The following is a 24764-nucleotide window of genomic DNA, read 5'->3' as shown; positions in this document are numbered from 1 at the left end:
CGTTTCCGGCGGCTACCTCCCCCACCCTACGGACGACGCCGAGGCGGCGTCCCAACAGGTTCCAAGCCAGGAGGAGGTGGTCCTGGAGGCGCCGCAAGGCGACCTCCTGGACTCCAGGCGTGAAGGGGATAGAACCCCCAAGGGCTCCAAGTCCGGCTTTGAGCTGGACACCGTGCCGGAACCTTCAACGGTTCCGGACTCCGGTAGGCAGCCTCCTTCCAAGAGGAGCAAGCCTACCGAGCCGGTGACCTCCGTCCAACCGGAGGCACCGGACAATTTGCTGGAGGTGCTTAACGACGCCTCCATCGACGAGGAGCATCGCACTATTATGAGTGCGGTGATCCAGAAGGTTCAGTCCGCCAAGAGCGGACTGACTGAAGCCTGTGCCAGCCTTCTAACAGGCTTCTAGGTAAGTAAAGAATATGTAAAAATATTACCGCATAGACAGTAGCCCCTGATGCTCTATTCGGCGTTCGGAAAGAAAAGCCAAATAGAGGATCTAATAACATTCGCAGGAGTCTAACATAATCAAATCAATATGCGTATGCAGGCTTCACTGCTGGCCTCCGCCGCACTGACTGCAGAGGTGGATACGCTGAAGCAAAACCTCGCACGGTCCGAGAACGAGCTCGGCCATGCCAAGAGGCAACTCGAGGAGAAGGAAGGTAAGTAATACCTTGCGCAAGTATATAGCGAAGATGTGGTTGCAAAAAATGACAGGATCAACGTGCTATTATAGGGGCCACGACCGAGGTGGCAACCCTTAAGAAAGCGTTGTTTGAGGCAGAAAACAGAGCGGCTGCGGAGCGCACAGAGAGAGGGAAGCAGGAGGCGTGGGTGGAGGAGGTGCAGAAAGAGCTCCAGGCTCTCGTGAAAAAACATGAGAGTTTGGAGCTTGACTCGAAGACGCAAGCATCCGAGCTTGCGGCAGCCCTCGAAAGCGCGAAGTCTGCCAAGGCCGAAGCCCAGAAAGCCCTCCAAGAAATTGGAGATATGAAGAAGATAGCGGCGGGTAAGGCATTCATTATGCAAAGAAAGCACGTGAAAGTGAATTACTTGTTACTTACCCGAGTCCGGAGCTCTCTAGGAGCATTCGCAGATTTGCCCCGTAGTGCGTCTGATGCCGCCGCCTACTACCGAGCCGAGGAGGGGAGCTCGACGGAGAAGGTGTTCTGGTCATAGTATGCTGAGGCCGAACACCTGGTGCCTTTGAGCGACCAGCTGAAGCAAATGGTCGAGCTCCACAAGGTGGCCGAATAGGCCATAAAGGGACTCACAGTTCAGCTTTGGCCTGGAGAGGATCTGCCTGGGAGCTACATCGGGCTGGTGAGGCGGTTGGTGGATGCCTGTCCACAGCTTGAAGTAATCAAGCGCTCTGTCTGCATCGAAGGTGCCCGTAGGGCGCTTGCCCGTGCTAAAGTGCACTAGGGCAAGATGGATGCGGAGAAGCTAGTGAAGGATGGGCCGCCGCCGGGCAAGGAGCATCGCGTCCCGGAAGCGTATTATGAGGGCATCCTGAAGGGTGCCCACCTTATAGCGGATGAATGCTCCAAAAATGTAATATTTGAGTAAACTCGCATTTGTGATCCTGTACGCTGAAAACTTGTTCATATGCGCTGAGCAACACTTTTGAATTTAAAATATTACCTTCTGTGCGGCCGTTTATCAAATTTGAGAGATTGCGAGTCGTCGGCTTCTGCCCCATGCCGCGAGTGCTGGGGTGTTCGGGATAAACATGAGCGCTCTTTTTCCCATTCTTGGGTCCTTCGAGGGAGGCGCTCAACACAACGAACAAGGCAATCGGACTATAATGCTTGAACACTCTCACTTAGCCATAGAATTCTATAATTTTAAATTTTGGTGAAGCCCCTAGTGTTCGGAAGACTGAGTTCGGGGCGCTATCCACGCCTAGGCCTGACAAAGCCGACTCCTCGCTCTAAGCGGCATAAGTCTTTAGGGACTCAAAAACCTCTCGAACAGCGACCAGCTGTCGCCTCATCATGACGGCCAGTTTTAGCTTTCTCTACTGAGGTGCTTAGCCCAGCTCAACTGGGGCACAATCGCAGTAGTTCTCCTAGTGTTACCTTAGCCAATATAACGGAATGTAAGGTACCAAAACATAGGAGCCGGGCAAACCCAACTATTGACCCAAGACATGATTCGGAGCCGATGCATATAATGCTATAAGTTTGGGGTGCCGCACTTGTGAAAGTGTTCGGACTTCTCACACCATATTGTGGGGTACTTAAGCCCCTGGCGTATTGGCCGTACCAAAGTGTACGGGTGCAACATGTCATTAATGAACATATATTTGTAAAAAAGAGTAATGCAATAATAGACGGAAGCTATGCATTGTTTATTTAAAAAAGCTGCGATCAAAACAAAACGATACAAATACTGCAATAAGCAAAAGATGGGACTATTTAACATGTCCTTTCCAGGGGCAAGCTGCAGAATGTTATGTGAAACAGGTATACTGCTCGTTATAGAGACCACCTTAGAGTTCCATAGTGCGGCGTACTTTTTTGCTTCCCTGGTTGTATCGTTTGTGCGGCAATTGTACTGCCGGACAAGCATTCCGAAGAATGGAGTCCTAAAAATAAGAGAAAATTAAGAAATCGGAAGCCCCTAGTGAGGTTTAAGCCGCGTTTCGGGCGTGCCGTGATGGTGCCCCTCCCCATGTACCCATGGTATTTCCAGAGCGTAGTTATGTACGCGCAGCACTGGTTTCGCAAGTTCGCGAGGGCTGAGGTTGGGGCCGCATTGCTACGCTTTCTCTGAACGTGCCAGGCGGTCTTGTTGTAGGTTACTTCGGGCGCGCTTGAAGGTGTCCAGACGTTTAATGGCCGGACTGGAGAATTTCCTTCAGAGGCTGCTTTGTACTTCCGCTGCGATAGCCACCGTATGCTCCTCCGTTCGGAGAGAGCGTTCGGTGTTTCCATTGACCGTGATGACGCCTCGAGGGCCTGGCATCTTGAGCTTGAGGTATGCGTAGTGCGGCACCGCATTGAACTTGGCAAATGCGGTTCGCCCGAGCAGTGCGTGATAGCCACTGTGGAACGAGACTATGTCGAAGATTAACTCCTCGCTTCAAAAATTATCCGGAGATCCGAAGACCACTTCAAGTGTAACTGAGCCTGTACAGTTGGCCTCTACACCTGGTATGATGCCTTTAAAGATCGTTTTAGTGGGTTTAATCCTCGAAGGATCGATGCCCATTTTTCGCACTGTATCCTGGTAAAGCAGGTTCAGGCTGCTACCGCCATCCATAAGGACTCTAGTGAGGTGAAATCCGTCAATAATTGGGTCTAGAACCAATGCGACGAATCCGCCATGACGGGTGCTAGTGGGGTGGTCCCTTCGATCAAAAGTGATCGGGCAGGAAGACCATGGGTTGAACTTTGGGGCGACTGGCTCCATCGCGTATACGTCCCTTAGTGCACGCTTCCGCTCCCTCTTGGGGACGTGGGTTGCGTATATCATGTTCACCGTCCGCACTTGTGGGGGAAAACCTTTCTGTCCACTGTTGTTCGGCGGCCGAGGCTCCTCCTCGTCATCGCTACGCAGCCCCTTGTCTCTGCTTTTGGCATTTAACTTACCTTCCTGCTTGAACACCCAACAATCCCTGTTGGTGTGATTGGCTGGTTTTTCGGGGGTGCCATGTATCTGGCATGAGCGGTCGAGTATTCGGTCCAAACTGGACGGGCCCGGAGTATTTCTTTTGAATGGCTTTTTCCGCTGACTGGGTTTAGAGCCTCTGAATCCGGCATTAACTGCCGTATCCTCAGCATTGTCGCCGTTAATGCGGCGCTTTTTCTTGTTGCGGTGCGACCTGCCACTACTGTCCTTGGTATCCGAATTACCAGGGCTTTTGGTCATGTTATTGCTGCGAGCTAGCCAACTGTCTTCTCCCGCGTAAAAGCGGGTCATAAGTGTCGTGAGGGCTGCCATAGATTTCGGCTTTTCCTGTCCTAGGTGCCGTGCAAGCCACTCGTCGTGGATGTTATGCTTGAAGGCTGCTAGGGCCTCTGCGTTCGGACAGTCGATGATTTGATTTTTCTTGGTTAGGAACCGTGTCCAGAATTGTCTGGCCGATTCCTCTGGCTGCTGAATTATGTGGCTAAGGTCATCGGCGTCTGGTGGTCGCACATAAGTGCCCTAGAAATTGTCGAGGAATGTGGCTTGCAGGTCCTCCCAACAACCAATTGATTCTGCTGGCAAGCTATTAAGCCAATGTCGAGCTGGTCCTTTAAGCTTGAGTGGGAGGTATTTGATGGCGTGTAGGTCATCACCGCGGGCCATGTGGATATGAAGGAGATAGTCCTTGATCCATACCGCAGGATCTTTGTGCCATCATATGATTCGATGTTCACGGGTTTGAAACCCTCAGGGATTTCATGATCCATTACTTCATCTGTGAAGCATAGTGGGTGTGCGGCGCCTCTGTATTGGGCTATATCATGACGCAACTCAAATGAGCTTTGTCTACTATGTTCGGCCCGGCCGGATTGACTGTATCCGGAGTGACGATTACCATCTCGTGCCGTGGGGCGCCCACGCGATCCGTAGATCGATCTTGTTCACAGGTCTAGTGCATTTTCTCGTGCCTTGGTATTTTTTGAGCGGCGCCGGGGTGCGGCTTGAGTGGAGGGCCGAGAGGCTTCTCTGTCGTGGCCACGTGGTGGCTGGTCGGCCGCATCATGCACTGGTGATGTAGGTTTAGGTGCGTCCTCCTCTAGTCGGGGTAGCAACCTGCGCTTTGGGTAGCTCTTGGAGAGGCGTTCGAGTTCATACTCTTCGGCCGCAAGGACTTCAGTCCATCTGTCGGCTAGCAAATCTTGATCAGCTCTAAGCTGTTGCTATTTTTTCTTGAGGCTTCTCGCCGTGGCCATAAGCGTGCCTTTGAAACGCTCTTGTTCGACGGTATCCTCTGGCACGACAAATTCGTTGTCGTCAAGGCTTGCCTCGTCTTCAGAGGGAGGCATATAATTATCGTCCTCGACCTCTCTGTGTGCCACTTTCTCATGAGGGCTCGCTTCTCCATCCTCCTGTGCTGAATCTTGCTGGAGGTGGTTGTCTTCGGCACTGTCCGGGGTGTTATTATCTCCCGTGCCGGAATCACCTTTTTTGCTTTGGCGGGATTTAGAGCGGCGCCGCTGACGCCGGCGCTTAGGCGGCTTCTTGGAGGGGTCATCCTCCGCTGTTCCATCGCCATTGCCTTCTTTTGGGGTGTCCACCATGTATATATAATACGACGAGGTGGCTTTCCAGTGCCCTATAGGCGCTAGTTCTTGATTGTCTCCTGCATCAGCGTCCATACCGTCGATGTGTTCGGAGTCGAAGTCGAGCATGTCGGTTAAATCATGGACAGTGGCTACGAAGTGGGTGGTGGGTGGGCTTTGAATTTGTTCATCATCCGCATCCCAACCTCGCTGACCATAGTCCGGCCAGGGCTCTCCTGATAAAGAGAGAGACTTTAGTGAATTCAGAATATCGCTGAAGGGCGAGTGCTGAAAGATGTCCGCAGCGGTGAACTCCATGATCGGTGCCCAATCGGGTTCGATCGGTAGGGGCGCGGAGGGCTCGGAGTCTGTAGAGGAGTCCAGCTCCTTGGAGTCATGGGCTTCGCAGAGAATAGGGCTGGTGTTTGGCTCGATCGCCGTAGAGATTGCAGCCCCGAGGCGGTGTCCAACCACCCATCCTCGATTGGCGCAGTTGGCTCCGAATTAAGGGTCGGAGCTGATGTGGGTGGGGCCTCCAGGGCACTGTTCGGCGGCAGAGCTAGATCATGCCCATCGTGACAGTGGGGCGCGCTCGGCTGCAGCTCGAATCCGTCGAAGATCAAGTCTCCGCGGAGGTCGGCCGTGTAGCTCAAACTTCCAAATCTGACCTGATGGCCAAGGGCGTAGCTTTCGATCTGCTCTAGATGGCCAAGCGAATTAGCCCGCAGTGCAAAGCCGCCAAATACGAAGATCTGTCCGGGGAGAAATGTCTCACCCTGGATCGCATCACTGTTAATGGTCGGAGGAGCCATCGGGCCTAAAAGTGACGACATAGAGGAACTCTCAATGAAAGAACCAATGTCGGTGTCAAAACCGGCGGATCTCGGGTAGGGGGTCCCGAACTGTGCGTCTAGGCGGATGGTAATAGGAGGCAGGGGACACAATGTTTTACCCAGGTTCGGGCCCTCTTGATGGAGGTAAAACCCTACGTCCTGCCTGATTAATATTGATGATATGGGTAGTACAAGAGTAGATCTACCACGAGATCAAGGAGGCTAAACCCTACCAGCTAGCCTATGGTATGATTGTTGTTCGTCCTACGGACTAAAACCCTCCGGTTTATACAGACACCAGAGAGGGCTAGGGTTACACAGAGTCGGTTACAATGGTAGGAGATCTACATATCCGTATCACCAAGCTTGCCTTCCACGCCAAGGAAAGTCCCTTCCGGACACTAGACGAAGTCTTTAATCTTGTATCTTCATAGTCCAGGAGTCCGGCCGAAGGTATAGTCCGGCTATCTGGACACCCCCTAATCCAGGACTCCCTCACCTAGTTTATGCGTTGCTTCGTAAGGGGCTGATTTGGATCCATATGTTTCATGCTATGGTTAGGTTTACCTTAATACTTCTGTTGTAGTTGCGGATGCTTGCAATGGGGGTTAATCATAAGTGGGATGCTTGTCCAAGTAAGGACAGTACCCAAGCACCGGTCCACCCACATATCAAATTATCAAAGCACCAAACGCGAATCATATGAACGTGATGAAAACTAGCTTGACGATAATTCCCATGTGTCCTCAGGAGCGCTTTCCTTCATATAAGAGTTTGTCCAGCCTTGTACTTTGCTACAAAAAGGATTAGGCCATCTTGCTGCACCTTATCTACTTTTATTACTTGCTACTCGTTACAAATTACCTTATCACAAAACTATCTGTTGGGGATATTACTGCTGGGCGTAAACCGGCCAGGAGTAACCGGATTAACTTTATGAAGATTAGAAGCCCATTAAGACGTAAGAACGATTTCGCTTTATGAAGGCCCAAGGCCCAAAGGCGAGTTATGGCCTGTAGATGTAAACCGACCTTATTATGTAACTTTCGTGTAAGATAGGAAGTGTAGAGGCCGAACCGGACACGTTTATGATCCGGCTTCGGGACACTGTAAACCGGCGGGCGTTAACCTATGTATATAAAGGGACGACCCGGTAGCGGTTTAGGGACAGGAAACAATAAATCGAGGGCCAGTCAAAGCGGATTCGCTCCCTGGTCAACGAAACCCTTGCAATATCAATCACAACTAGACGTAGGCTTTACCTTCATCGAAGGGGCCGAACTAGTATAAACTCTCCATGTCCCCTTGTCCGGTTTAACCCCTTTAAGCAAACCCGTTGCGATGGCTTCACGACTAAGTCCTTTCACAAGGACATTTGCCGTGACAGACCCACGACAGTTGGCGCCCACCGTGGGGCTATCGCACGATGGTTTCGAGTTCTTAAAGGACAGCTTCGATGGACTCAAGGGATACGCTGTGGGCCGGATGACGAAGAGTCGTCGCGGTAAGCTCTACATCGACAATGCAGGATGTGGCCCTGAGGCCGATTTGATCGAATATGGGTACCGGGTCCCCTTTGGTGGAATTCACGTCTTCATCGGCAGGATTGGCGAACTGGGCCCTGAGCCGGACACCTGCACTGACATCATCGAGACGGCTCAGCGTGCAAGTCCTTCCCCGGTTCAGCCCGGGGCGAAGCATGTTTTCGTAGGTGTCATCCATGGAGCAGGATATGAGGACGGACCGGCATCCGATGGAGAAACCGTTGTCTGCTCCGTCAACGAGTCTTCTGGAGAGACCGAATCGCTCTATCAGTTGCAGGATGGCCGGATTGGTGGAGGTTCCGAGGGCAACAGTATTCCAGACTCCCCTGATCTGACCAATCGGTCCGCTATCTTCATGGCCGGTACACAATCAGCACCCCACTCATCAACCGCCACGGTGATGCTCTCCGGTTCAGCAACAGCCGCACCGACGGGGGCAGGGGGCTCCGCACCATATTCGGCTCAAGTTCTGTCTGACTTGTTCGACGCTTTGGCAACAATGATGGCTGCGGAGGTGGACGCAGCAGCCCGAGATCAGCACAACGCAAAGATCACAAAGGTAAAGGATCATATAACCCAGGCTAAAGCGGATCTAGCGGCAGAGAACGCTAGGATGTCTACGAAACGGGCCAAGTTGGAAGCTCAGGCCTACCGGATTAGGCTGGATCAGAATGCTTCAGAAGAAGTCATGAGAAGAAGATACCGATCGCATCTCCCGTCGAGTCATGAGCCGAGAAATCTCTTCAATACGCCAGGAGCAGGAATGACTAACCAGCCAATATTAAACCGGACGGAGGCGCTAGGAACAGGAGCGTCGGTTCAGCCACGCATGGTGGACCCGCCTCGTTAGAACAACATTGTGCCACAGTATGTTCCAACACCTACCAGGTATTACTCCAACCCGTTGGACATCATTGTGGCCGCCGCTTCACGATTGGCAGCCCTCCCAACCGACGGCGAATCACCAGTTGCGATTGAGGCATGACGGGCTAGGGATCTCCTTCAAACAGCCCTAAACCAGCAGCAGGCATATTCTCACAGTCGTGAGAGGATCCATTCCACCCCCCGTCCAAGAAGGAGCTACAGCAGGCACGTTGAGGATGAACCGGCCGTATTAAGTAGTGCACGTCACCGTAATCCGCCGCGAGGGCACAACCCGGCAGGGGAGGTGCTAATGCGCAGGATGTGGTGGACCATGGTCGCGCACGTCGAGAGGCCGAGCTAGCAACTCTGCACGGAGCCCGTCAACCTACACCGGTTCACCCTATCGCTTCAGTAGAGCCAGGTGTGGTATTCAGTTCCTTATGGGTGCCGTGTCTTACCCCCGCTTTGCCTAATGTGAGACTGCCCAAGGATTTCAAAGGACCTCGTAAGGTACCCAATTATACCGCTGATCTGCAACCAGAGGCATGGGTTGAAAGTTACGAGATGGCAATGGAGATGTTAGATGTGGATGAAGCGGTATGTGCTAAATACTTCACCATGATGTTGGAAGGAACATCTCGTACTTGGTTGAAGAGCTTACCAACTAACTCTGTCGGATCATGGGCCGAATTGAAGCACCGGTTTATCCAGAATTTCGAAGATACTTGTAAGCAACCCATGTCAATTGGGGATCTGGCCGCTTGTGTCCAAGAGGATGGAGAGTCCATGACCCATTGGGCAAAGCGGGTCTCAGCTATTTTGCATTCATCAGATCGTATCAATGCAGATACCGTAGTGCTAGCGTTGGAGGGCAATTGCCGTTTTCTGCCACTCAAACAGAAGTTAGGAAGGCTCAAACGTCACTGCAATGATATGTCAATGCTTATGGACGCTTTGGTTAAATACGCCGATTCAGATAATACCAAAGACCCTGACTCAGAGGAGGACAAACCGGGGAAAGGGAAAAAGAACGGCAACACCAAGGGTCAGCAGCATAATCCAGCAGGCCATGGGAACAATGGTAAGCGCAAGGCCAACAACAGCTTGGACTTTGTCGCTAACACCAATGCTCAGGAGAGTGGTCAGCGCCGTAAGGGCAAGAAGCCCTAGAGGGGCGGAGGTTCTGGCCCCAATTTGGAGCGCCTGTTAAATCAACGCTGTCCAAAGCATGGATCAAAGGAGAAGCCATCATCACATCTTTGGAAGGATTGTTATATCATGCGAGATTTCAAGAACTCCAATATGTTTCAGTACGATTATGGCCCGCCCGGCGGTTCAGGGGGTGGTTTGCACGGGCCGGGTTACGGAGGTGGCAGTTCCGGTTCAGGATTTCAGGGCAATCAAACCGGACACATCAATCAAGGGCACCAAGGCAACCAGGGAGGTTACAACCATCAGGGGAACCAGCAACAGCAGTCGGGTTATCAGAGCAATCCTAAGCAGTTAAATAGTGGGCAATATCATGTCTTCAGCACTAGCCTGTGTAAGCGTGATCAGAAGCTTCACAAGAGGGCAGTAAGCTCTGTTGAACCGGCGGTGTCTCAGTATTTGCGCTGGTCTGAGCAACCCATTTTATGGAGTAGAGAGGATCACCCGCCCCGGGTTGACAATCCGGGTCATCTGGCCTTAGTGGTGGCCCCTCAAGTTGGGGGATATAAGTTCACTAAGGTACTCATGGATGGGGGAAGTAGTATCAACATTCTATATTACGATACCTTCCGTCGTATAGGGTTGACAGATAAGAATCTTAAACCGTCAAACACCGTTTTTCATGGTGTGGTGCCTGGTAAGTCTGCATATCCAGTGGGCAAGATAGCTTTAGAGGTGGCTTTTGGAGATGATCATGATTCCAGATCAGAAACATTGACTTTTGAGGTGGTGAAAATAAAAAGTCCGTATCACGCTTTGTTTGGGCGGCCGGCTTACGCTAAGTTCATGGCGAGGCCGTGTTATGTGTACCTGCAGCTTAAGATGCCAGGTCATAAGGGGACCATCATAGTACACGGGAGCAGGAAGATTGCTTTGGAATGTGAGGAAGGTGATGCGGCTTATGCTGAGTCGATTTGTGCCACGGAGGAGCTGAAGTTTTATAAGAACAAGTTGATCCGGCAGATATGACTTCTTTGAAAAATCCAACTACGGAACACGATCCGGCGTTGAAATTTAAATCAACCACAGATACTAAGATGGTTGATTTTGTTCCTGGCGATTCATCCAAGCAGTTCAGCATCAGCGCTAACCTGAATACCAAATAGGAAAGCGCGCTCATCGAGTTCATCCATGAGAGCCGGGACATCTTTGCATGGAAACCTTCTGACATGCCAGGTGTACCGAGGGAACTCGCTGAGCACACACTTAACATTGATCCTATGTTTAAACCGGTCCAGCAGTTTCTCCGCCGCTTTAGTGAAGAAAGGCGCAAGGCTATTGGTGAAGAGGTAGCTCGGTTGTTGGCCGCAGGGTTTATCATGGAGATCTTTCACACGGACTTGAACAAGGCTTGCCCTGCAGACCCCTTTGCCCTCCCTCGTATTGATCAGATCATTGATGCTACGGCGGGTTGTGACCGTTTGTGTTTTCTGGACGCTTATTCTCGTTATCATCAAATCAAAATGGCAGTTAAGGACCAGTAGAAGACAGCTTTCATAACTCCCTTTGGAGCCTTCTGCTATGTCTCCATGCCCTTTGGGCTCAAGAGTGCCCAGGCGACTTATCAGCGCTGTGTTCAAAATTGTCTTCATAAGCAGATTGGGCGCAATGTTCATGCATATGTGGATGATATTGTGATAAAGTCCAGGAAGGAGGAAACATTGATAGATGATTTGAGAGAAACCTTTGACAACCTCCGGGTTTAGAAAATGATGCTCAATCCGGAAAAGTGTGTCTTTGGTGTACCGGCGGGCAAACTCTTTGCTTTTCTGGTGTCAAACAGAGGCATTGAGGCTAATCCGGAAAAAATCTCAGCAATTACATCTTTGGCTAAACCGGCGTGTATCAATGACATTCAATGTTTGGCCGGCCGGATTGCGGCTTTGAGCCGGTTTATCAGTTGCCTTGGGGAGAAGGCTATTCCTTTATATCAGATGCTAAAGAAAACAGATGATTTTGTGTGGAGCGAGGCAGCTGATAAAGCGTTTTAGGATCTGAAAAGGCAGTTAGTTGAACCGCCTGTGTTTGCAGCCCCGATCAATAAAGAGCTGTTACTGCTATATGTGGCTGCTAATGCCCGAGCTATTAGCGTGACTATTGGGGTGGAGCGCAAGGAAGCTAGAAAGGAGTATCCGGTTCAACGGCCGGTTTATTATATTAGTGAGGTACTCATTGAATCAAAGAAGAGGTATCCACATTGGCAGAAGATGGTGTGTGGAGTTTTTATGGCAAGCTGAAAGCTCATACGTTATGTTCAGGGTCATCCTATCACAGTGGTCAGTTCAGCCCCTCTGGGAGATATCATTCAAAACAGAGAAGCAACTGGCCGGATAGCTAAGTGGGCTATTGAGCTTGGACCTCACGGGCTCAAATACACACCTCGCACAACCATTAAATCCCAAGCACTTGTGGACTTCATCAATGATTGGAGAGAGTTTCAGGCACCAGAGGAAAAGCCAGATAACACGTATTGGACTATTCATTTTGATGGATCCAGACAGTTGGAGGGTTCGGGGGCTGGAGTCATACTAACTTCCCCACGAGGTGACAAGTTTTGTTATGTCCTCTGTTTAATGTTCCCCTGTACTAACAATGCAGATGAGTATGAGGCCTTACTCCACGGTCTTCAGATGGCTAAGGAGATGAACTTTAGCCGGGTTAAGTGCTTTGGGGATTCAGATCTGGTGGCTCAACAGGTGTCTGGCACTTGGGATTCTAAAGACCCACTCATGGCTGCATATTGACGAGAGGTGGACACAGTGGCTGGTCACTTCAAGGGTTATCAGGTGGACCATATAGACCGGCGAAAGAACGAAGCGGCGGACGCTTTAAGCCGCCTTTGTTCTCAGTGTAAACCAGTCCCACCAAATGTCTTTCTTGACGTGCTGCATAATCCGTCGGTCAAGGTACCAACAGAAGAGGAGTTGGCTATTCCTAATCCGGAGGCTCAGTTGGTGGCAGCCTTGCATGTCATACCGGATTGGAAAATCGCATACCTGGCTTACATGAACCCGGGCGAATTACCGGAGGATGAAACCTCGGCCCGGCAGATAATCCGGCGTTCCAAGTGAATGAGCATACTCAATGGAGAGTTACATCGTTACAACGTTTCAGGGGCAATTCAGCGTTGTGTCTCTCCTTAAGAGGGTTGTGAGATTTTGTGAGAAATCCATCAAGGGGATTGTGGTCACCATGCCGGTTCAAAGTCTTTGGTTGCTAAAGCTTTTCGCCACAGTTTTTATTGGTTAACAGCTCACGCTGATGCAGAGGACTTAGTCAAAAGATGTGACGGTTGTCAAAAATTCACAGGCCGTGCTCATATTCTGGCTCAGGAGTTGGGGGCTTGATTTGGTTGGACCCTTTAAGCGTTCCAAGGACAAAAAGACCCACTTATTAGTGGCAGTTGACAAATTCACCAAATGGGTGGAAGCAGAGCCAGTCAGTAAGTGTGATGCGGCCACGGCGGTTCAATTCATCAAAAATGTGATATTCCGGTTTGGCTTTCCACACAGTATTATAACTGATAATGGTACTAATCTGTCAAAGGGAGAGATGGAAGAATTTTGCCAATGTGAGCACATCCGGCTTGATATAGCATCGGTGGCTCACCCCCAATCTAATGGTCAAGCGGAGAGGGCAAATCAAGAAATTTTGAGAGGTATTAAACCCTGGCTTATGGTTCCTTTGAAGCGGACACCGAGTTGTTGGGTGGAGGAATTACCTTCTGTGTTATGGAGCATGAACACCACACCTAATAGATCTATGGGTTACACACCTTTCTTCATGGTTTATGGAGCGGAGGCAGTTCTCCCTAGTGACATCCGTCATGACTCGCCCCGTGTGGCAGCTTATGTTGACGCTGATAATGAGACAGCACGTCAGGATTCCCTGGACTTGTTAGATGAGGAGCGTGATCTTGCAGCAGCATGTTCGGCGATTTATCAACAAGATCTCTGACGTTATCATAGCCGCCGGGTAAAGACCAGAACCTTTCAGGAGGGCGATTTGGTGCTCCGGCTCATCCAGGATCAAACTGATATGCACAAGTTATCCCCACCTTGGGAAGGACCCTTTGTGGTCAGCAAGAATCTGCACAACGGGTCGTACTACCTCATTGATGTTCGAGAGCATAAAGACTCACATAAATCGGGGGAGGAGACCAAGCGGCCGTGGAATATAGCTCTTCTTCGGCCTTACTATACTTGAGCCATAGGCTCTTCATATGTACATATTTATGACAATGTATATATTATATAATAAACCGGAGCCTCGAATAAAGCGGGGTCTCTGTTCTTTTTACATCATGCGTGTGCTTCCAAAAGTTTCTACTGACAAAGTGGAGTTTTGTTAAACCGGTCTCTGCATGCCGCACAGATACAAAAGAAAATCACTAGGGGGCTTGGTCATATCTGAACCGTAGCTACACCTCTTGATCAGTTTGAAACCACAAAAGGATATCACTAGGGGGCTTGGTCATATCTGAACCGTAGCTACACCTCTTGATCGGTTTGAAACCACAAAAGGATATCACTAGGGGGCTTGGTCATATCTAAACCATGGCTACACCTCTTGATTGGCGTAACGCCAACATAAATTTACTTCGGGGCCAAAGAGAGTGTTGCAAAAAGCATAAGCTCAAACATGGGCACCCACTGAGCACAGCTCAAAAAGTTACTTGGGGCCTCTTTTTGCAAAGCAACAAAGAGTTTGAAAGGACCCTTGTAATTGGCTATCAAGCCACGGCTTGGAAGCCTAGTGTATTCACCTAAAACCCCGGGTTAACCTGCCTTCATTAAGTAAGCCACTCCTGTCCAGGTAATCCTGGTATGACCCGCCGAACGTTTGACAAGTCAATCTTATACAGACCCTGAACTTGTCAAAGTTAAAACGACGATTGGTTAATTGGAGGCCCATCTTAAAAGGCTTTGTTAAATGGTTTAACTCAGCGGCCTGGCAGCCCATGAAAAGCCTCGATTTGGAGCCTGGCAGCTCGTAAAAGCCTCGCATGTTCTTTTTGAGTTCTATTTGCTAAATTTTTTCGCCTTTGTTAAGGTTCATAATTTCTTCTGATAAACCGGCGTCCTTGACCCGGCTTGGCTTTCAACTACAAGTTGTCAGTACATGATAAGGTATAATCTGGCGTTCATTAACCCGGTCTGGTTTTGACTAACAATTCGCCAGTGTTATAAGGGAAACCCGGTGTTTATTACATCCCGGTATGGTTTATTATCATAATCCGGCAAATTAAGGACGGAGTTATCAATGCTCCGTATTGGTGTTTACACCTTCATCATACAAACAGTTGGACAGCCAACGAGGTATGTTGCAGATATTATTATACTTTGATTATCCATCCAAGTATTGTCTATGTTTGGGCATCGTGACCCGTCTAGTGGTAAACCACTAGGACAGTTTCAAGTTCTTGTATACAGAAACACAAATCATCATGGGCTATGCATAAATAGATCCCAAAAAGTGGAGCAAGTTTTCACAATATCAAAGCACCACAACACATGCTCGATGGCATGACAGATAAAGGAGTTTTTGCTATCCTATTACAAGAAGCTTCAAAACGGCTCCAATTGAGTAATTGTTTTTAAGCATTAGCACACAATAGTTGGTAAACCGGCTGCCGGTTTAAGATGCTTCGTCTGGACGGTTTGACGGTTGATGGTCATTTGGTGCAATCACTTCTTCTTCATCCCTCCCCAGATGCTGGAAATCAACCGTCGACCAATCGATTCCAGTTAAAGCTTGAAACACGGCTTCTTCATGGATAAGGCTGGAGGGGTTAATGTCAGGAGCGTAAGTATGCTTATGGATTGGAGGCACAAGTTCTTCGACTTCATGGATTTCGGCAGGTTGTCTCTTCCCTCTAGTGTCGTAAGCCGACTGGAAGTGAGATAAATTTGTGTCTTCTGCCAGATTGCTGGCTATTGGCCGCATCCCCTTTGTCAGCCTTCGGAGATCATCATTGTCGAAGTTTGAACCATCCTCCTTCACACCTGGATATCCTTTTATAATGTCCTCCGCTTCAAGGTCTAGAATCCATGCCTTGGGCCGGATTAGCGTGGTTAATGCTCCTGCCCTTGCGGCCGCCTTCTTCAGTTCAGTAATCCGGGCTGGTAACATGGACAACTTCTCAAGAGTTTCTTTTATCAGTGATGGCGCCGGTTTATTGTAGGCTGCAGTGCATATAGCACGCTGGGAGCCCGAGTGAAGCTGTTCTATTAAGGTATAAGCCGCTTTAAGCTTCATCCGCATATCAGCACCCAGATGAGCAATGCGAGTGCCTATCATGGTTTAATATCAGCCAAACTAGTAAACACCAAAGTCTCATGAAATTGGACAAACAACATAAGGAGATACTTACCAAATATAGCGGATGTCATAGCATTGATTTGCCGCTTCAAACCAGTTAGTTCATCTACAACTGGCTTTAGGGCTACTTCAGCATCCTCAGCTTTTTTGGTTAAACCGGACGTCTCTGTTTCCCAGTCAGCACGTTCTTTGTAAAAAGACTCCTTCAGCTTTTCCATCGCTGTCAGGGCTTCGGTCAGCTCCTCTTTGGCTTTCGCAGCTTCTGCTTGTTGGGACTTCACGTTCTCTTGCAAATCAGCGGTTCGAGCATCTCTATTGCTTAGCTCGGCCTGTAACAGTGAAGATATGTCAAAAACAGGATATGTATTTTCTAAGTACAAAGCATATAACAACTTATGCACTTTGTACTTGGGGGCTAATGCCTATTTGCTCTGATTCACTACATCTTTTATAAGTCTCCAGAACAATGCAAGTATTATCCTTGACACTTGGGGGCTAATGTACATCTGTTCAAAACGGACACATGGATTAAAGACCCGGATTACCTCACAAAGCTAAACCGGCCTTTGGGGGCTACACTAAGGAAGACATTTTGAGGGTCAGTAGGAGAAGATTAAAGTATTATAAAGACCCGGTTTAAGATTAGCATCATAAAATGGCCCTTGGGGGCTAGTTGGACTAGCATTTCAACTTTGGAATGAAGAAGTAAAGGGAGATGAAAATACCTCATAGCGTTCCTTCATCAAGTTCACCAAACCGGCTTCATAGTCATGGTTTGAGTGCAGACGGTTTAAGAAATCGGAGTGAAGTTCCTCAGCACTGAGATGGGCATAGCTTGATAAGTCAATACTTCATTTGCCCTTTTCCGTAGCAGCACGCTCTTCTTTGGCACTATGTTGGGCCAAGATTACGGGGTAGCCAGGAGAGCTGTGGCCCATGCCAGTAATGATAACATCATCTCCTTGGCTTTCAGTGGTTTTTGCGGGTGCTGACAGAGTGTCAGTACCTCGCACCGGACTATCCTGGTTTGGAGCTGCCGGTTCAGTGTCAGGCACAGCAGGATCAGCTTCTGGGTGTTCACCAATATTTTGGTCTTGAAGGGGCGGTTCATCAAAGGTAGCTTCAGGATGAGGACCCTCCGGTTAATGAGTTTGGTCCGGTTCACCTATTTGTTCTTCTTCAAAAACCGCATGGTCTTCTGACGGATTGTTGACCCGAGCTTTCTTGCTGGGTCTGGCTTTGGCTCTACAAAAAAAATTATAAGAGGTTTAGCATCTTATTCAAGATTTGCAACGCATTTGAAAAAAGGGTTTGAATGCTTACCCAGCTACAGTCTTAAGAGGAGGGAGTTGTGTTGCTGTTGACTCGCCAGAAGATGAGGGAGGTGTCACCTGATAATTTCAATCGGACGGATTAAGAGGTTGTCTAAAATAACCTGCCTTGGGATAAGAATTGTCAGAAGTGGGAGAGACCTCAGACCGGCACCTCCGAACCGGGTTATCAGGTAAACCGACCGAAGTGACCTGTTGGCCACTGTGCCGGGTTGTCCGGCGAGCATCATGTTGCCGCGTCTTCAAAATAAATGTTGGATCCTAGTAAGCAAGAGGATGAGAAAAGCTTACTTTCCGGATTGCTTGACGGGTTTTTTGTGCTGGCATAGAGTCTGAACCGGATGAAAGGGGAATTACCTCTACATCATTAGCCTAGCTCCCTTATACATCCTCCTGATAAAGATCATTGTTAATGAGGTGCATGAAAAGGGAGCCAAGTGAGTCAAGTTCTACCTCAACTTCCGGATCATCTGCATCTTCATCAAGTTCCATGCCGATCCGGTCAGCCGTTTTCCGCTTTGAGGTATGCTTGACAGCTTTGGTTTTGGGATGTGATGGCTTGGCCGCTTTATCTACGGATTTTCGCTTCCAGAAGGGATCATCACCCTGTTTGTACACAAACAGAAGAAAGTTTACAAGTTGAACAATTTAAAGATATCAAGATAAAAAGGAAGCATAGTGCTTACAGCAGGCGGTTTATTCTGAGTGTAGAAGGGATTCAAGCTGGTTTGGCGACAGACTGATTCCGGTTCACTCAAAATTTTCTTGACGCTTTCAGTGACCTCTTCATCGGTTACCTGAATGTTGATGTGGTGTTGGGGGTCTTCTAATTCACCGGTGTACTCACACATTAAACCGAGGCGGCGTCTTAGTGGCAAGACGCTCCAAGATATCTAGCAACACACAAAATCAATGCATGTTAAACCGTTGGCCATAAAGGCCCGGAGGTTGGCGAGTTGAGGGGCATATTTGGCCCGTTCCACAGAACTCAAACGTTGCGGCATTGGATGAGTGTTCGAAAGCCGGTGATCACGGTAGCCTGGAAGAGGGTTCTCATCTTCAGGATAGGTATCTATGCAGTAGAACCAAGTCTGGTTCCATTCCTTAGGGTGACTGTGCAGTTTGGCATGAGGGAATTCAACTTCCTTTCGCTTTTGAACAGAGACACCACCAAGCTCAGTGTTAGGACCGTTTACAAATTCTGTACGCCGATTCAGATGAAAAAAGTCCCAGAACAGCTCAGCAGTTGGTTCTTCTTGTAAGTACAGTTCACAAAAGACTTGGAAGTTGCATATATTGGACACAGAGTTGGGTCCGATATCTTGAGGATGGAGTTGGAAGCTGGCAAGCACATCTCGGTAAAATTTTGACCCTGGTGGTTTGAAACCATGGCCTATGTGGTCGACAAAAACCACTACTTCACCCTGCCTCGGGGGTGGAGGATTCTACCTTCCTAGAGCTCGACATTTAATTTTAGTTTTCTTAGGCAAGGTGCCGATACTGACCATTCCGTTCAACTGTTCCACGGTAACTCGGGAACGAGCCCAGTTGCAAGTGGCAAACTATTTGGCCATTGTGCAATGAAAAGCTGGAAAGGAAATGCCGGTTTACAAATCATTCATGATGACACGCAAGATGCAATAGCAATAAAGATATACAGATATGTCAAATTGTGTAAACCGGAGACTAATACAATAATGAATGACAAGGTCATATCAAGGGCATACATGTGTTGTTAAACCGGACTATTACAATCAATGTAAAGGAGGTTTGCCGGTTTACTAGGGGACTAATGGTATGAGATAGATTGTTTTTTACAAGGGTAAACCGCCTACATGGTACAGAGGATACAGATCTAAGGAGAAAAGGGCTAAGTAAGGAAAAACAAGTTTCACATGATCACATGGGAATTTGGGATCTACCGAAGACAGAAAAGCAAAAATATTTTGACCTAAAAAGGGTAGGACCTGAAGCAGGTTGTAAAGGTTCAGATCAGTTTTTCGCGTGCAAAAGATTTGTGGTGGTAGCAGAAGATAAACCATGACGCGGAATATATCAACATTGAGATTTTCTATCCATAGACTAAGGAGGAACAGGGAAGAGCAGCACCGGAACTCCGATGAACTTCAATGAACTGCGAAGAACAAGGAAACCCTAGACATATCTACATGGGGGGAAAGAAAAGGACTTACAGCGACTGTTGAAGCAACAGAGGAACGCCGCAGCTCTTTGGTAACGGTCAGGTTGATGCAGCGGCCTTTGTCGAAGCAGAGGAGAAGCTTGGTGACGGTGGCGACGCTCAGGGGCAGAGGTGTCACGAGGAGGACGAAGAAGCGAAGGAGACGAAGGGGAAAAATGATAACGACCCGTGGCCCTATTTATAAGCCGAAGCGATAAAGTGACAAGTGCGGGAATCAAGGATCTCAAAAATGGATAGTTAATAATGGTGTCGCCTCGATGACTGGATATGCGTTAATGAAGGTAATCCTTAGCTTCAACGGATAGATGACGTCAGGGCGGTTTATCATGATCCTGGAGTATGACGTCACGGGGGTTTACAAGATCAAGGTGAAGATGCAAAGGAGGAGTTTTTTCTAAGTATTGAAGATTGACATGAACAAGTTCAAACCAATCTGGGGCCTAATGTTGGGGATATTACTGCTGGGCGTAGACCAGCCAGGAGTAACCGGATTAACTTTATGAAGATTAGAAGCCCATGAAAATGTAAGAATGATGGCGCTTTATGAAGGCCCAAGGCCCAAAGGCGAGTTAAGGCCTGTAGATGTAAACTGACCTTATTATGTAACTTGCATTGTAAGATAGGAAATGTAGAGGCTGAACCGGACACGTTTATGATCCGGCTTCGGGACTCTGTAAACAGGTGGGCGTCAACCTATGTATATAAAGGGACGACCCGGCAGTGGTTTAGGGACAAGAAACAACAAGTCGAGGGCCAGTCAAAGCGGATTTGCTCCCTGGTCATCGAAACCCTAGCAATATCAGTCACAACTAGATGTAGGATTTACCTTCATCGAAGGGGCCGAACTAGTATAAAATCTTCGTGTCCCCTTGTCCGGTTTAATCCCTTTAAGCTAACCCGTTGCGATGGCTCCACGACTAAGTCCTTTCACAAGGACATCTGTCGTGACAAACCCACGACACGATCTGTTACCGATAATTTCAGTGCTTGCAGAGAATACCTTACTGAAAACTTCTTATCATTTCCTTCTACTCCTCGTTGGGTTCGACACTCTTACTTATCGAAAAGGCTACGATAGATCCCCTACACTTGTGGGTCATCACCGAGCAGCTTTCTTGCACGCCAGCTGCCACAGATGCAGCGACGGTCACTGCCGCTGGTTCCTCTCTTCTGGCTAGGTGGCTACATATTTGTGGCTTGTGTAAAAAAAGAGCCACTCCCTTGCTTAGTTGTACTCATTCATCCCTACTAACAAAGCTTTCTTGCATGCACTAGGTGGTTACTAACAAGGGAACCTTCCTAAAAAGCCGAGCTCTCTAAGAAAATAATCAACAAATATGTAGTCCCAATATGTAGATAGGGCCAACAAGCCCATAGCACGATCACATAGCTCAAACTAGGAAGAACTTCATAATATAATAGATAGAAAACTTAATAATAGAATTTAAGAAAAGGGCCAACAAGACCAAAGAAACTCCAACATAGTTCAATTACAACTTAACATAAAATACACTAAAAAAGATAGAGGGTTTAGAACCCTAGCTGCCGCCTTCTCAACCTCGCTCCTCCTTCGGGCGCCCATTTCGCTTCTCCTCCGGGGTGTTGTCGATGGGGTACGGAAGAGTGTGCATGCGCGTCGCGGTGGGGAAGATGTTGTTGTACTCCGTGAACCTGTTGTGGGTGGTGAAAGCGATGAGCTTGGAGCCACACCAAAACACTCGGCCGAGGATGTAGAAGGCGTCGAATGTGTTGTTGAAGTGGGCAAGGAGAGCAACCACCACCCAGTTTTGGATGACCTCCTCGACGCGGAACATCGTTGGAGATCCCCTCGGGAGGTGGTGGTACCCGGACGCGAGGAAGAACTCGGTGAAGTTCCTTGTGGTCCTCAGCCTTGATATCGCCCACACACGTAGTGTGCGATCAACGTACACGCCGGTAGGGTAGAGCCTCTCCGGCATGGTGGGTGGGAAGCGGTAGGTTGGTCCGGTGTACTGCATGTCTGAGGGATGTGCAGAAGACGGAGAAGGGGTCGAAGAGCAAGAAGGGCAGATGGATGAGGGATGGCAGAGGCAGAGGGTGGCTTAAATAGCCGTAGTGCTACGTGTTATTTGGCCATGGCAATAACGGGGTCAAATGTGAAGTAACCCATTTTTAAACCCACCGCAACATTGGGAGTGTACGCAATGTCAATTGATTTCAAACGATGCAAAAATACAGAGACAACACGTTCACAAAAAATAGAGCAAACGATGCAAAAATACAGAGCCAGCACGTTCACAAAAAATAGAGCAAATGATGCAAAAAAACGACGCAATTCGACGGCCCAGCCAGAGTTTGGTTTCCTTTTGGGCCCAATAACATTTTTTTTCACGGAGTCAGTGGTGGGCGAGAAGACGAGCACAACAAATAGGATCGCCTCTCGCGGATCGCCCCACGATCCAACGATGCAGAGCCGTCCTTGTGATCCAACGACGCGAAGCCTGCACATAACCAGCCCACCTAGTTCCTTCTAGAAGGCCAGATCTGAGGGATGTCGCTTGGCGCGAGGGTATGATCGGACGGCTGACATTGGGAGTTAGGGTTAGGCAAAACCCCGCGGGGTTTAGAGGGGTTTTGAGCTGGTCAACGGGGTTTCGAAGGCTTTGATTGAGCATAACTAATTTAAAAAAATCGAAAAACATGAAACCTTCGTCGTTCGTCGTTTTATAAGACACACTAACGAGGAAAAATACTAAACTTGGTCTATGGTCATTTTCATGAAAAAACCCTAGCTAGCTCGATCGAGGTCAAATGAGCACCATTAATTTAAAAAAATCAAAAAATATAAAACCTACGCACAATGTTGTCTTATGTGACATGTTACCAACTAAAAATACTAAACTTGGTCTATGGTCATGTTCATGAGAAAACATTCACACATATGAGCTATCACCTACATGATTTCATAGAGTTCAAGGAGAGGAGGTGGTGTTACCTTTTGTTTTTGAAAAATTGAAAAAAAATCAAAAAATCACTAATCCTTTATTTTAATGTGAATAAGAAGGATCTGAAGTTAGTTTTCCATTTTTCATATTTCAAAACTTGGCCTATAGTTTTTATATTAATGTTTTCTTATGTGTCATGTTACCAACCAAAAATCATAAACTTGTCATATGGTCATTTTCATGAGAAAACCTTCACACATATGAGCTATCACCAACAAGATTTCAAAAAATATGAAGATTAATTCAATAGGTGTTAATAAAAAACATTTGGCTCATTTGGGGTAGGTCCAAAAAACTTGATTACAAATGGGCTATCTACCATAGCCTGTGAGATTATTTGGAGCACATTTCTCAAATTCAAATTTCTTTGACCTCCTCTAAATCACCTCAAATTTTGCACACATGATCTCCTACAAAAACATAGATAGTTGATAATGCATCTTCATTAAAATGTTGTTTTTTGCTCTGTTATTGGAATATTTGATAAAAAGGAACCCTTGATAAAATGATGGATTGCAGCATCTGTGTGATCATTACAGCACCTGAACTTTCAAAACACTGAAACAAATCATAGCAGATAAATCTAAAAACACAAAAATACCCAACATAGATAGCCACATGCATATAAAATTCACCCAACCACCAAAAGGTAACCCACATCCTGTTCACAAGCATAGTTCACCCACACAGTTCAGCAAACAACCTAAAGTACTTAAAAAACATCATAACATCATATCATCAGGGAAGGGGAGACATGACTTTGGCTAGGGAAAAATGCTGCCCCATCATCTTGTAGTCCTCACCGTGGATGGCCACATCTTCTGCATGAGCTAGAAGGTGAACGAAGCGACCGGACTTTGGCTTTGGCTTGGTGGTGCAGTAGGGGCAGCGCCAAGTTTTGGTCTTACTCTTGTGGTAGTAATCCACGCCCTTGATCCTGATCTTCTCCTCTTCCTTCTCTTTGAAGGAGGCGAAGTTGCCGCAGTCCACATCCACATCTTCCCCAGAGACATACTGAACACACACACGAATGAATTACATTAGTACATTATGGATTCATGGGAATACACCATGTCAAACAAACTAAATGAACAATCGAAATTTCAAGTAGGCTTACCTCATACTCTTCGTCGTCACCATACGCTGGATCGTACGGGTCGTCGAAAGTATAGTCTATGTTCCTCTTCTTCCCCCTACCATCATCCTCCTGAATATACAATTACATCCATCAATAGTAAATACATAAGCCAATTGAAAATTTAGATATGCACAGATGACACATTGATCATAGGGCTAATATACTATGATCCTACTTGCATTTTCCATTGTCATGCACACACATTGAACAACAGAGCTAATATAACTACATATTGAAATTTAGATATGCACACTTGATCATAGGGCTAATATACTATGATTCTATTTGCATTTTCCATTGTCATGCACACACATTGAACAACAGAGCTAATATAACTACATATTGTGGACATATTGTGAACAACAGAGCTAATATAACTCGAATCAAATAACTTGAGTAGCATTAAAAACACCAATCTGTTCACAACATCTAGCATTTTTGCAATAAATTTATCCAAATCTAAAAACAAATCTAAAAACCCCAATCATTGCAGCACCCAAAATCATAGTTCACAACATCTAGCTAGCATTTTTGCAACGAGTTTATCCAACAAACGCTTGTCCAAAAACCCCCACCCCCAACCCATACAAAAAACCCCGGACCATCCGTCAAACCAACTACTCTAACCATCTGAACTACTCTATGAATCACAATCGAACTAACTCTACAAGCTAAGCAAGTGCAAATACATGCTCCTCCACGGCAGGTGGCGCAATGGGGGCATCGGGATGGACTGCGCCGCTCGACGCCGTCACCTTCTGCAGCGATGAGGCAGAGCCCGCCACATCCGCAACGGTTGCGAGTTTCCCCGCACCGCCGTGGATGCCGCCGACATCCGTGGTCACCGCGCCCTGACCCTGCAGCTCCACCACATCTCCGGCCGCTGCGCCGGTGTCGCCACGAGCGTCGGCCATCTGAAAGATGGAGGCGATGAAGGTGAGGAAGAGGATGCGGTGGGGGAGAGCAAGGCGGTGTGGTGGAGGTAGTGCAGGAGAGCGAGACGACGCCGGTGGGGGAGAGGAAGACGATGGGGCTGCGAGGGGATTTGGGGCAAAATGGTAGGGGCGATGGAGATGGTTGCCCTCTTTATATGATGGGACGTTTTGGGCATGTCCATG

General features: G+C 48.0%; 1 protein-coding gene across 1 annotated transcript; it reads right to left on the bottom strand.

Moving 5' to 3' along the window:
• Positions 1 to 23246: 23246 nt before the first annotated feature.
• On the bottom strand, positions 23247 to 24560 carry LOC147975312 (uncharacterized). The gene is made up of 3 exons (XM_087519640.1): positions 24336 to 24560; positions 23626 to 23715; positions 23247 to 23522 (listed from the first exon to the last, which is right to left on the bottom strand). Exons 1-3 carry the CDS (start codon positions 24558 to 24560, stop codon positions 23247 to 23249), a joined length of 591 nt encoding a protein of 196 aa, XP_087375766.1.
• Positions 24561 to 24764: the final 204 nt, after the last annotated feature.

The sequence above is a fragment of the Triticum urartu genome, chromosome 4A (genome assembly GCF_056163025.1).
Source record: "Triticum urartu cultivar PI428250 chromosome 4A, HENAU_Tu73, whole genome shotgun sequence".
Classification (NCBI taxonomy): domain Eukaryota; kingdom Viridiplantae; phylum Streptophyta; class Magnoliopsida; order Poales; family Poaceae; genus Triticum; species Triticum urartu.
Note: the sequence above shows the minus strand (reverse complement) of the source record. Positions and strands in the feature narration are given on the sequence as shown.